Source organism: Sarcophilus harrisii, chromosome 2 (genome assembly GCF_902635505.1).
Source record: "Sarcophilus harrisii chromosome 2, mSarHar1.11, whole genome shotgun sequence".
NCBI lineage: Eukaryota > Metazoa > Chordata > Mammalia > Dasyuromorphia > Dasyuridae > Sarcophilus > Sarcophilus harrisii.
In genome coordinates, this window is record NC_045427.1 from 5191160 (window position 1) to 5204208 (window position 13049).

The 13049-nt window shown below is 55.3% G+C and overlaps 2 protein-coding genes across 2 annotated transcripts in view; both read left to right on the top strand.

The window, feature by feature from the left end:
* The first annotated feature begins 551 nt into the window (after positions 1–551).
* Positions 552–12276, top strand: CYRIA (CYFIP related Rac1 interactor A). The gene is made up of 9 exons (XM_031949611.1): positions 552–1120; positions 2797–2902; positions 3419–3555; positions 3774–3851; positions 5467–5581; positions 5695–5776; positions 6283–6409; positions 7063–7133; positions 8165–12276. Exons 1-9 carry the CDS (start codon positions 941–943, stop codon positions 8226–8228), a joined length of 960 nt encoding a protein of 319 aa, XP_031805471.1. The 5' UTR covers positions 552–940; the 3' UTR covers positions 8229–12276.
* The window catches only part of LOC116420942 (basic proline-rich protein-like), a 31420-nt gene continuing 28372 nt past the window's right edge, over positions 10002–13049 (top strand). Inside the window, exon 1 of the mRNA XM_031949188.1 lies at positions 10002–10179. Coding sequence (XP_031805048.1) covers positions 10002–10179 — 178 coding nt within the window. The remainder of the gene's footprint in view (positions 10180–13049) is intronic.

Genomic DNA, 13049 nt, shown 5'->3' on the forward strand with positions numbered 1-13049 from the left:
TGCATTTGGAAACTCCCATAATTCCTCATCTGTAACTACAGAGCCTGGTTTTTGCCTTTGTATCCCGAGCTCCTGGCAGAGTCCCCAGGGTGTGCTGGGCTCTCTGCAAATGTTTGTTGTTTAATTGGAAAGTTGCCCGAGGGGGCTTCAGTGACTTTGTCTATGACCACAAAATTGGTAAGCCAAGGCAGGAAGGTAGTCTCGATCAAAGTCCCGTACATGGTAGACACTCGGTCAATGATTCTGGCGTTAATTTAGTCTACCCCCCCCATTAAAGTTTATGTTCCTGGCAGGTGACACTTGAGGTTTTCACATCTGTGTCTCCAAAGGCTCAACAGAGGGCCATGAACACAGCAGGTATTTACTTAAAGAAGTTTGTTGACTTGAATGAAAAAATTCCAGTTTCTGGGCCAGTTTCTGGTCCTCGTGAGTTTAGTCTAAACTCCTTCAAAAGGCAAAATCTAGAAGCACGAGGAGCCCCTGTTCTCATGCTAATGATACTGGCCCAAGGGGGACTGAAAGCACTTTTCTTCATAAAACAGCGAAAAGCTGATTCCCTGTGTCCATCTTGTTCCAATGCCCTGTGTCCTTCCTGCTCTGATGCCCTGTTTCTGTCCTGTTCTAATGCCCCGTGTCCTTCCTATTCTGATTCCCTGTGTCCGTCCTGTTCCAATGCTCTGTGTCCTTCCTGCTCTGATGCCCTGTGTCTGTCCTGCTCTGAAGGCCTCGGTGTCCATCTTGCTCTGATGCCCTGTGTCCTTCCTAGTCTGATGCCCTGTGTCCTTCCTAGTCTGATGCCCTGTGTCCTTCCTGTTCTGATGCTCTGTGTCTGTCCTGTTCTGATGCCCTGGGTGTCCATCCTACTCTGATACCGTGTCCTTCTTGCTCTGATGCCCTGTGTCTGTCCTGTTCTGATGCCCTGGGTGTCCATCCTGCCCTGATGCCGTGTCCTTCCTGCTCTGATGCCCCGTGTCTGTCCTGTTTCCCACGTTGCTTAGATGCTCAGCCCACGGAGGGTGAGAGAGAGATCTGGAACCAGGTCAGCGCCGTGCTCCAGGACTCGGAGAGCATTCTCACAGACTTGCAGGCTTACAAAGGCGCTGGCCAGGAGATCCGTGACGTGAGTGAGCCGGGCCAACGATAATATTGTCCTGACGACGGTGGGGGGGAGCACCGGGGGGTGGGCTGGAGAGGCAGGGTATGAAGTCATCACTGCAGCATTTCCTAGAATCCTGGAAAGAACAGGGGAGGTAATGTGCATTTAAGCCAATGTATGAATGGTCCCTTTTATTTGAGGAAATTCATCCAACCAGACATTGTATCCAGCCCATAGCCCCACGTCCAGACATACACACTCGGGGTTCGACATCCGCCTCTCACATAATGATTTAGTGTTCCAGCTCCCGCTTGCCCAGTCATTAACCAGGCAACCCTTTAAGGAAAGCAAACATGTGATGATAAGCCTGGTTCCTAGCTAGTCCTTCCTCTTCTAGCCATGGCCGCTGCTCTTGCTGACCCCGTATCCCGGATGGGGCTGACACTGTTTCCCTCCAGGTCTTTCCCCCTCAGATCATCCCAGGGTCAGAGCTTTAGAGCTAGAAGAGACCTGAGCTGTCAGCTGCTCCCAGCTCCCTGTTTTGTGGATGAGACCAGAGGTCACTTGGGTATCAAGCAGCAGTGCCCAGATGCCAGTCAAGGTCTTCTCAATAGAAATCCCCTCTTCCTTCTGCCCCATGCTGCCCGAACCCATCCTCCTTCTATTATCTAAGGATAAAATAAAGGTCATTTTCTCAGGTTGCCATCCAGGGCCCTCGACACCCCAGTCCAGCCTCCTCAGCAGCCAAGTTTCTGATCTCTCCCCTTCCAGCCAAAGAGACTTTGGTTACTATTCCCCACACTCGGACTTCCATCTCCAGCCTCTGCCCTGATCCAGATGTCCCCTATTCCTCGAGCGTACTCTTTCCTTCTCCCTGGCTCTCAATCATTCTGTGCCTTCAGTTTCCTCCTCAGCTGTTAAGTCTCCCAGGAAGTTCCTTTGGTTTCCCCAATGGCCTACATAGGCCCCATGGGTCCACTTTGCCCATGTCCCCTCCCTAAATAACACTGGGTTTATTTCCATAGATACATGCTGCGCCCTCCCAGGAAGCTCACTGGGAGCGGGAACCTCTTATTTGGGGGTTTGGGATCCTCAGTACTCAGCTCAGTGTCTGCCCAGCATTCATTCAGTCATTCATTCATCAATAGGCATTTATAGCATAGGGCCTGACACATAGTAAGCACTTAATAAAGTGATTGATTGGGCATCTATTAGGTCTCAGGCCCTCTTGGGTGCAGAAGATACAGGCACAGAGAAAGTGGCCCCTGCCCTCAAGCAGTTTGCATTCTTTGGGGGGAAATAGCACATGTGCCCTTGAGTAAGTGCAAAAATACCTACAAAGGCAATAAAAAGTCATTTGAAGGGGAAGCACTGGCTCCTCTGAGAGTCAGGGAGGCCCAGGCCGTAGAACTTAAGAACACAGAATATAAGAGACATAAGTTTTTCCATCATTTGAATGAAGCTACTAATTCCCATGCCTCTGATGGAGTAAGGAAGATTTCATGCTGTAGGGAACTCTTTTCCAATGAGGAAACTGCCTCCACCAAAGTAGGTCTCCTCTTCTCCATGACTTGGATCTGAGGGGAGATTATGTGACTTTTCCAGGTCACACACCCAGTAGGCTTCTAGGACAGTACTTGAACTTTCTGGTTCAGAGGCCATGTCTTTATCCATGACATCCCATGATTTCTCCGTTGCAGGCAATCCAAAATCCCAATGACATCCAGCTGCAAGAAAAGGCGTGGAATGCAGTATGTCCACTCGTTGTCCGACTGAAGAGATTCTATGAATTTTCCATCCGGCTCGGTAAATATTCCATTTTACTTATCTATTTTCTTTTTTTTAATCTCACTTTGATGCTTTGATATTCTTCTAATGGTATCTTCCATCTATATTACACTTCCTGCTTTATACACATTTTCCTTTGGGAGCCCAACAACTGCTTTGGGGGGTCAATGGTATAAGATTTATTGTCCCCTTTTTGGAAGGGGCCCAGAGGGTTAAAGTGAGGATCCTTCCCACCCACACACACACTCCTCTCACTCTCAGCCCCTTCTACAAGCTCATGGAGAGACATATAAATTGGGTTACCTCTTACATAGAGACACAGGATGAAGGCTCAGAAGGACGGGCTTCAAGCCCTTCATGTGGAAAGAAACCCTCAGGAAGGGGCGGACTGTTTCCTAAGGCTCCACCGCAGAAGGTAGAAGGGCCGGGGCAAGTCTACATCCTCTGGCTTCAAATCCCTTTCTCTTCCCCCTGAGCCGAGGGCTGATGGGTCAGATAAGAGATCTGGGGCGTGCTCATGGCTTTGCCTTTCAGAGAAAGCTCTGCAGAACCTTCTGGAGTGCCTGACATGCCCTCCCTACACACCCACCCAGCACCTGGAGCGAGAACAGGCTCTGGCCAAGGAGTTCGCCGAGATCCTCCACTTCACCCTTCGCTTTGATGAGCTCAAGGTGAGAGGGGCTCCCGGGCTACCCTTGTAGATCCTCCTTGGGCTTGAGATCAGGGAGGCCAGAAGATGGACACAAGCCTGATTCCAGCTTTCTTTCCATCCTCTAACTGAAATCTGGCCCTTTCTTGAATCACAAATGTCAGCAACAGCTACAGGGGCCGGCAAATGAGGAAGCCCCCCTATGGGAATGGCCAACGTTTGTCTTCTGTCTCCTTCCAGATGAGAAACCCCGCAATACAAAATGACTTCAGCTACTACAGGCGGACAATAAGCCGCAACCGGATCAACAACATGCACGTAAGCAGGCTCAGGCTGTGGGCTGCCGTGAGTGTGCTCTTTGAGGAGAGGGTTGTTGGAAGAAAAATGGGGGCCATTCTACTTAAAGACAACTTCTTAACTAAAATGTTGTAGATGTCTCTTATCTCTGTATTATCCGTATTCACATTCCCCCTTGAAGAAAGAAGCTAGCCCTTACCATAAAGAGTTATAAATGAAGGAAGAAAAAACAATGCAAAAAATCTAGCAAACAGGTTGTAAAGGAGACTCGTGTTGCGTGTCCTCCTCACCCCACAGCTCCCCCACCCAGGGAAGGTGCTTCCTTGTGCCTCTTCGCTGGGGCCAAGTGCCCTCTCACAACAGCACTGACTGTGGGTTGGTTGTTCTTCCTGTTGGCCCAGCCGGGACCATCCCCTGAATGATTTTTCTGGTTCTGCTTCGTTCACCTGAATTCAGCTCCTGTCGCTCTTTTCACGCTTCTCAACATTCATCCTCCACCTCTTTTCTTAGAGCCTGGCAACCTTCCCTTTCCTTCACTACCCCAACTGCCCAATCAAGGGGCATCTCTGTTTTTTCTATCTCTCTGACACCACAAAAATTGCCGACATAGATATCTTGGCCTATATTAGGCTCTTCTTTTCCTTGATTTCTGTTGAATGACGTCTAGCAGCACAATCTATGGGTGTAAGGGTTGGGCATCTTATTAATGGTCAGCATAATTCCCAACCACTTTCCAAAAGAGGTTAATCTGTGACTCCACAACGATGCATCAGTCGGCCCTTGAAAAACATTCATTAGAGAATTACCCCGTGTAACAACACAAGTAGGTCTGTGCTGGCGGCAGGAAGATCACGGGGCGCACAAAGGGCACATGAGGCACCTACAGATGCCTGCCACACAAGGCCCCAGGAGAAGGGGCAGTTCCTTCCAACCGGGGAGAGCCAAGGGACACTTATAGAGATGTTAGAAACTGACGGTGAAGAAAGATTTCAGCGGGTTGATGTGAGGCGAGAGAGCACCCCGTCCTTGGACGGGGCCCCCATGGAAATACGACTGAAGCGAGCAGGGAGCTCGCCGACTAGTTAGGCTCCAATATGCAGTTTCTAGGAGGCTAGTGTGAAACGCACTGTGAGAGCGGGTTGAGGAGCGTTTTCAGGGGGGGGGGGCGCTCAAAGCCAGGCTTAAATCCATGTTTTACCCAAGAGCCACCGGAGCCCTCGAAGAAGAGGCTTTGTCGGACTTAGTGCTCTGAGCCCGTGACTTCGCAGCTTTGGAAGGACCGGCCCGTTAGGGAGCAAAGCGGAGGGAGGATGCTGGCCGCGTCAGGGGGAAGAGGTGGGGAGAGGGAGACTCGGGGGTTACTGCGCGTCGGGCGCAGCAGAGCCAGGAACCACTGAGCTGGGGACTGGGGAGGGGGCCGGCTGGGGCGTGGGGGGGCAGGGCGGCGCCGACTGTGGACAGTGGCTGGTTCCGCCGGTCTCGGGCTCGGGACCAGAAGCCCCCGGGGTAGTTTCCCAAAGGCGGGATGGTCAGGCCGGAGCCCGGCAGCGCAGCGCCGACCACCCCGAGGGCGCTCTCCGCCGCCCGCCTGGGGGCCAAGGCCGGCCCCGCTTCACAAACCCTCTTCCCCCATCAGCTAGACATCGAGAACGAGGTCAACAACGAGATGGCCAACCGCATGTCGCTCTTCTACGCGGAAGCCACGCCCATGCTCAAGACCCTGAGCAACGCCACCACCTACTCTGCCTCGAGGGGGGGAGGGGGCGGCCGGGGAGGGGCACGGCGGGGGGCACGGCCGGGGGAGGGGCACGGCGGGGCACGCCGGGCGGCGCTCAGGGACGGCCGACTCTGGCCTCCTCTCCCTAGAACAAGACGCTGCCCATCGAAAACACGACGGACTGCCTCAGCACCATGATAAGCGTGTGCAAAGTCATGCTGGAGACCCCGTGAGTCAGGGCGGCCGCCGGGGGGGCGCTGCGGGTGTCTGTGACCGGCGGGCGAGGGGGAGGGCCAGACTGGAGGCCCAGAGCTCCCTTCCGGGGGATGCCCGGCGAGGGGGGCGTGGGGGGACGGCGGGAGACCCGGGCCCGGCCAAGCGGCCGCTGTGGGACGGGGACTTCCGGGCCGCTTCTCCCGCTTGCTTTCTCTCGGAGCCGGGTTATCGGTGCTTGTGACTCTGTCTCCTGTGGGGGATTCCCGTACAGTTCTCTCTGCGAGCCCGAGGGGCGGGTGCAGGCCGGGCCCGGAGGAAGGGCCTGCCGCCCGGGGGCGGGGGGAGGGTCCTTCCGGGTCAGCCGCTCAGGGCGGACGTGACCTTCGCTCAGCGCCCCCTGGTGGCCCCAGATGGGATCACTCCCGTGAGGGAGGGGGACGCTCAGACCCCCGGGCTTCGGGGCGCAGCAGAGCGGGGCTGACGCAGAGCGGGGGCTGACGGCGCCTCCCTGTGTCCCAGAGAGTACCGGAGCCGCTTCACCAGCGAAGAGACGCTTCTGTTCTGCATGCGCGTCATGGTGGGCGTCATCATCCTCTACGACCACGTGCACCCCGTGGGCGCTTTCTGCAAGACGTCCAAGATCGACGTAAGGGGGCGGGGCTTGAGCCACGGCCCCCGTGGCGCTGTCGGGGTGGGCGGGGCGTCCCCGAGCCCGAGATGCGCAAACGAGGCATTTTCTGGGCTCTGCCTCCGAGACCCGCCATGTCCGGGGGGTGGGGGAGGGGAGGGGGGAGAAAGGCCGGCCCGTCCTCGGTCCTCGCTCGGACTCCGCCCTTCACAGAAGCACAGAGAGGGAAGGGGCCTGGAACTGCAGAGCGCCCGGCCCGCGGCTCTCCTCCTGCCCTCCCCGCTGCCCCTTTCCCCTGTGCCCCGGGACCCTCATGCAAACGTGCTCTTCCCCTCAGAGCTTTCCACGGCCATCCTCGTCTCCTCCGCTGCCCGCCCAGGGAATCCTGGGCCGTGACCCTTAACCCTGGTGTTAGGGAGGAGCGGGCCCTGGAAGCAGTTCTCGCTGAGGGGGGAGGGGCGCCGGGGCCTCCAGGTGGCAGCCGCTGTTCAGCAGCGCTGCCTGTGGCCACCAGGTGGCGCTCTAGTCACGGGATTGCAGGGGGGTAAACCCTTAGAATCGGGTAAAGGTCCAGGTGGGGGGGGGGGCTTGTTGGGAAAGCAGGCCCCGACGGCAGCCCCCCGCCCCCCCCCGGGCGCCGGCGGGCGCTGACCGGCGTCTCCCCCCCCCAGATGAAAGGCTGCATCAAGGTGCTGAAGGAGCAGCCCCCGGACAGCGTGGAAGGCCTCCTGAACGCCCTCAGGTAAGGGGGGGGCCGAGGCCCGTGTCCCGGAGCAGCGGCCTGGGCCGGGGACACGTGTCAGAGCGAAGGAGGCTCTTCCTCTGGCCGTGGGGGTGGGGGAGGGGCAGAAGCGCCCCCGGGAACCTCCCGCTTCTTAAACAACTCGCTGGGAGTTTCCGGCCCAAGGCGGTCCGGCCCGCGGTCCCTGTCAGCAGAAGGCCAGCGGAGGGCGGCCTGGCCAGCCAGCGGGAAGGCTTATGGGCCTGCTCCCTGCTGAGCGCCCTCGCCTTGGTTAACGGCGGATTGGCTCCCAGACGGGCCGGTCCCTGCATCCCCTGTCGGAACACAGGCCCCTGAGAGAAGGAGGTCTCACCTTTGTAGGCCCCACCTGCCCTGGGGCCCGGGAGGCGAGGGGCTTCCTGAAGGCCCAGGGGTTAGGGGGCTGGTTCGGGGCCGGTTCCCTTGTCTGCACTGGCCAAGTGCTTCCTAAGCTTTAGAGCGCCACGCTTTTCTCATTTTACAAACAAAGAAGCTGAGGCACAGAAGGGAGTCCTGCTCTGATTTGCGTTACAGGTGCTTGGCTGGCATAGGAAGCCACCCTTAGTCTAGACAAGTGTTCGAGCCGTGCAGGGGGCATGGCCCGACTTCAAGGTCCACCTGCGACCGTTGGGTGACTCTGGGCACGGCCCTTGGCCTCTTTGGGGTTATCCAGGCTCCACTGCGCAAGACTTGCCAGTCCAAGAACCCCAGGAGAGGGGGCCGCGGTGGGGCGGGAGAAGGAGAGTGAGGGCACAGCGCAAAGAGGCAGGTGCAGATCTTGGTACATCTGCAGAAATGTTTGAGAACTTGGGGAAATCCCAGGAGTCAGAGCGGCGGGGATCCCACCCCCTGTGTGTCCTGCACACGCTGACCTTCCTGGTCCTCAGTTTCCCCATCTGGACGATGGCAGGGCTGGGGCAGGTGCCCGCGGGGCCCCTCCCGGTGGCGCCGAGAACTGGTACCAGCTGGGCCGGGCCGGAGCTGACCTCCTGCCCGCTGCTTCCCCCCCCCAGGTTCACCACGAAGCACCTGAACGATGAGTCGACCTCCAAGCAGATCCGAGCCATGCTCCAGTAGGGCCCCTGTGCACCCAGGATCCCGCGGGGCCCTGACCTCAGAAGATGTATATGTTTACATAATTTAATACAGATTTATGTTAATACTTGTGTATTTACATAACCATTTCCTTCCTGTCACTGAGATGTATGGCTCTCGGGCCCTAACCTGACTGAATCTCACAGCCCGTAGTGAGACATCAATTTCCTCCACAGCCCTCCCCTCAACCTTCAGGCAGACAAGCCCCCCCCCAGCCGGGAGAAGTGAGGCTTTGTGCGGGGGGCTCAGAGCTCCCTTCACTGGCCCCTCGGCTGTGGGGTCCCTCCCTGCCTGGGGCAGCCCTTCCTTCCCAGCACCCCGGCCCTGGGGGAGAAACCGAGCTCCAGAAGCTCGGCCGGCCTCGTTCCCGTCTCAGCTGGGCTGAAAGCGAGGCCGTCTTCTCCCCAGACGGGAACTAAATTTGCTCTAAACGCTTTTAAAAAATTAAATAAAAATAATAAGGGGGCTGTGGAGGCCACAGAGCTGGGGAGTATCATGGCACCTTCTCCAGAGGCCACACACGTGTGCGGCGGCCTCTGACCTGGAGGCAGCCTCGCCTCAGCGATCTCCTCACTTGCAGGATGGATTTCCTTCTGTCTCTCTCAAGCAGCATCCCAGAGCTCAAGGGAAGAGGGAACCCCTTACCAGCCCCCCCCTCAGAAGCCCGAGCTGAGCCCTCTGGACCTTGAGCTCCATCTTCTCTGACGGCTGCCCAGAGGCAGGGAAGTTCACCTCCAGGGCAGCTCCTTCAGGAGCTCTGTGCATCCCCGGTTTCTCCTACTCAAATCTGAGGAGCCAGAGGAACTCTCAGCCCTCCATTCGCCAAGGTTTAGGGAAGCAGCAAGCTGAGGGTCCCGGATCATTGCAGATTCTTCAGCTTTAATCAGAGCGTCGTGATCAGGAAATGCTTCTGACTCTCAGTCTCCCCCTAGAAGTCTCCCCCGGTGTCTGAGCCCTCCTTCCTGCCTCAAGGACCCATCTGGCCAAACTTTCCTGGAGGACGGAGGGTCCAGCAGGGCCCCATGAGCATCATCCAGGAAGGTGGCGCAAAGAGAATCACATGGGACTCAAGGAGGTAGAACAGAACATTTTGCTGAACTTTCTCCCTTTTACTGATGAGGAAACTGAGGCACAAAGAAGGGGAATGGGACCTGCCCAGATCATTCTGGGGCAGAGCTAGAGCACAGATCCTGGCTCCCAGTCCGGTCCCCAGCCCGCTGCTCCCCAGCATCATGAGACTTGAAAGAGCAAAATAAGAGGCCGCGTCTGGGGCAGATGGGGAGCCGGACTCAAGTCAGAAAGCATGGCTGCGACTCCCTCCTCACACACAGTAGCTTGGGAAGTCCCTTTACTCTTTCAGACTCATTTTCCTCATCTGTAAAATGGGGATAATAGCAGCACCTACTTTGCAGGGTCCTGGGGCAGAGTAAAGGAGATGATATTTGTCAAGTGTTTTAACAAGCATTCGAGCCCCTCAACGTGAGCTCAGATTATTTATTGCATTTAGATAACCTTTGATTATTGATGTGATAGGAAGGGGCGGGAGAGCCAGGAGGGACCGTTCTGCTTGACTAGATCCCTGCTGTGGGCTCATTTTGTGGTCCCGATTCTCCCCATGGAAACGTCCCAGTCAGTTTTCTTTGACGTCAGCCCTTGGGCTGAGCAGGACACGGATGCCTCTGGCTGTGAACGATCACCCCGTCCAGCCCCTCACCCACCCACCCTCCACATGGTCATCCTAAAGACTGGACAGTAATGGCCCAGAGCTCAGAGATCTGGGCCCGCTCCCCCCAAAATGGGAACCCCCGACGAGCGGCCTCCTGGAAGCGCCCTGCAAGGAAAGACGTTCAGTCCCCGCAGATCGGACCTGACTCCAAGATGGCCACCATGCCCCCCACCCCCACCCCATGTGCTCCAAAGCAGCTTCTGGACGGTGCAGGAGACAGAGCTCTGGGCCTAGAGTCGGGAAGAACTGGACAGGCCCTTGTAATTGTGTGACCCAGGGCAAGTCCACAAAATAAGGAAAATGGTTTTGGTGAAATCCAAGGTCCTGGACAGCTCTACATAGGGTATCTTATGATTAGGCTTCCCTCCACAGCAGGGGAAATCCCCTAGGACTCCCAAGATCTACCTGGATCTGGGATCCACCCTGTTGTCCTCCCCGGAGCCAATCCAGCTCATCTAAAATGGATCAAACACAAGAGGCCAGCAGAGGCCTGGATGCCGGGCCTCTGACGTTCAGGCCCTGCCGGCCACCTCAGCTCTGGGTCCAAGCCAACTCACCTTCATGTTGGGCCAGATTGAGCTTCCATCCATGGATCCCAACTCCCCCCCTCTCGCCCATCCCTATTTTTCTAGTCAATTCTCCCTCCATCCTGTTCCTATGAAGTTTTTTTGTTTGTTGGTTTTTTAACCTAAGGGGAAGACTTGAAATCTGCCCCATGAAATTTCATTTTAGTTACTTGGACCCATCATCCATCCTGTCAAGAAATTTTGAGACCCTGCTGTCCCTCCCCTCCCACTGCCTTTTTTTTTTACGTCAGAAACCTGCTGACTTTAGAGCTGGGCCGCAGCTGTGAGAGAAAGAAAGCAGCTCCCTCAGCCCGCGCCACAAACACAGGCCCGCTTTACACACAAAAGTGAGTAGGTCTTGCCCAGATTCGCACAGATTGCGAGGAGATGGGCCGGGACCGTGCGTCCGAGACCGGGAGTTCTCAGAGTCCATCCAGACCAGTCCCACCCCATTTCACAGATGAGGAAATGAGGTTCCAAGGAAGTCAAGGTCTTCTGCCTCCATTACCATCTGTGCCTTCGCCAAAGTCCACAATGATAAAATCAGACAGAACCAGCTCAAGAATGTTTGCCAGACTCAGGTGCCAGATCACAAGGGGGACGTGGTTCTGGCATCCTGGGTCAGAAGACAGCAGCTGTCCAAGCGAGCCCACTCCCAAGAGCCACAAATAAATCCCAAGGCGCTTAGAAGTAGAAGGGCCCAAGCCCTTCCTGTTAGCCGGGACAATCATAACACAATTAATTCAGGAAAATGAGAGCGTGAACCCTGACCTCTGGACCTGTTAGGATACATGAAAACAACCACCATCTGGGGTCCTTGAAGGGCGTGGACGTGAGTGATGGCCAGCGTAGCCACTCTCTGTGGCCTGACGGTTAGGAGCTGCTTGAGTCCCCCATGGGGCCTCGGACATCAGGAGACCTGACAAACTCATGCTTGTGGGTGAGCTACGGAGAACACCTGTCCCCCATCAGCCACCATAGGGCCAAGTAGTGGAAGAGACATAAAGATGCCGGGGACCACCTTGTCCATTGCCTCCTTTTGCAGAGGAGGAAGGAGTCTCAGAGAAGGGAAGTGGCTGAAGGTCCTGTAGGGGATAAGGAACAGATTCAAAATGAGTTTTCTGAATTCAGACCCATACCCCTCCCAGCCTCAAACAGCCTGGGCCTCCAGAGAAATGAGAGATTAAGGACCAGGATGTCAGGGTTCTGACCCAAGAACTTTTAGATTCCCATTGATACAACTTTCCATCTCCACCCTCACCCACCACCGCCAGCTTTGCCCACGACCTCAAGGTGAGAGTAATCTGGAGCTTGAAAAGTCTTAGAGTTGGAAGAAAAATAGTTCCATCTTCCTCCCCTCCTCTGCCCTTGCCCAGAAAAACTAGAGCCGTGTTTAAGGGAGGACCGCTGGCCCGCTCCTTAGGGAGTGGGGAGAATAGTCTCAGCTGTCGGCCATTGACTTCCTTTTGGAAAATGGCTTGGACTGGCCTGTTCTGAATTTGTGCTCTATTTGACCTGATGTAAGTGGGAGTTTGCTCTTTAGGAGCCAGACCCTCCGGAAGGTCGTGTGCCAGCTGTGTGTCTACACAGGACTGCCCCCCCTCCCCGAGACCTGGCCCGGGGTTCTCATTTCCTCTTTTCAGAAACTGTCACCCTTCCTGGCCTGCCCTTGCTCCTTTTGTACAGAAGTTTTGAGTGTAAAATGAAATAAAATTTGGTACATATCCTGAGATCCTCAGATCCTGCTTCATTTCTTTAAAGGTCAGCACTGGGCTCAACTTCACTTTGGGGAGTGAGAACTGGGAATATCCCTGAAGGCCCCCATTTTAGAGAAGAGGAAACTGAGGTCCATGGAAATCAAAATTACTTGAACCTTTACTAATATGTGTGTGTGTTTGTGTGTTTCAGAGAAACAATTATGAAACTAAAGAAATTCCCTATCCTGATCAAGTTCATATTCTGATGGAGGAAACAACACACAGTGAAATGATAGCCAGGGTGGGGTATTTTGGACAGAAATGATAGCCGGGGAGGGCCATTTTGGGCAGAAAGTTAATGGATGGTAAATAGGGCAATAGGAGAGTATATCAACACAGTCCATCCAAGAACAGTGGCAAAATCATGATTTGTGGTTCTAGAACTAGAAGGGGAGAGGATTCCACATAAACTGTAGCAAGCCATTTAGAGATGAGAGCCCCGAAGAAGTAACAGACCCAAGAGCCTGACCCAAGTCCTAATTCAAATCCAGTGCCCTGACCACCAGATGTCACTGCCTTTTGTAGAGCAAATGTTTACTGAATATTAGAGCTCCTCAAGGGCCTGACTCACTGTGTAAAACAACGGAGAAATGGTGAAGAGTGGCAAATAGCTCGACTTTGGTCCCCACATAAATGACCTGCATGGCTCTGGCTGGACCCCAAGCCCCATAGGATCAGCTGTGCGATGCGGCAGCCAGAAAACCAAATCTACTCCCAAGTTATAGGGAGGACAAAAAGCAAGTCTCTCCCGCGA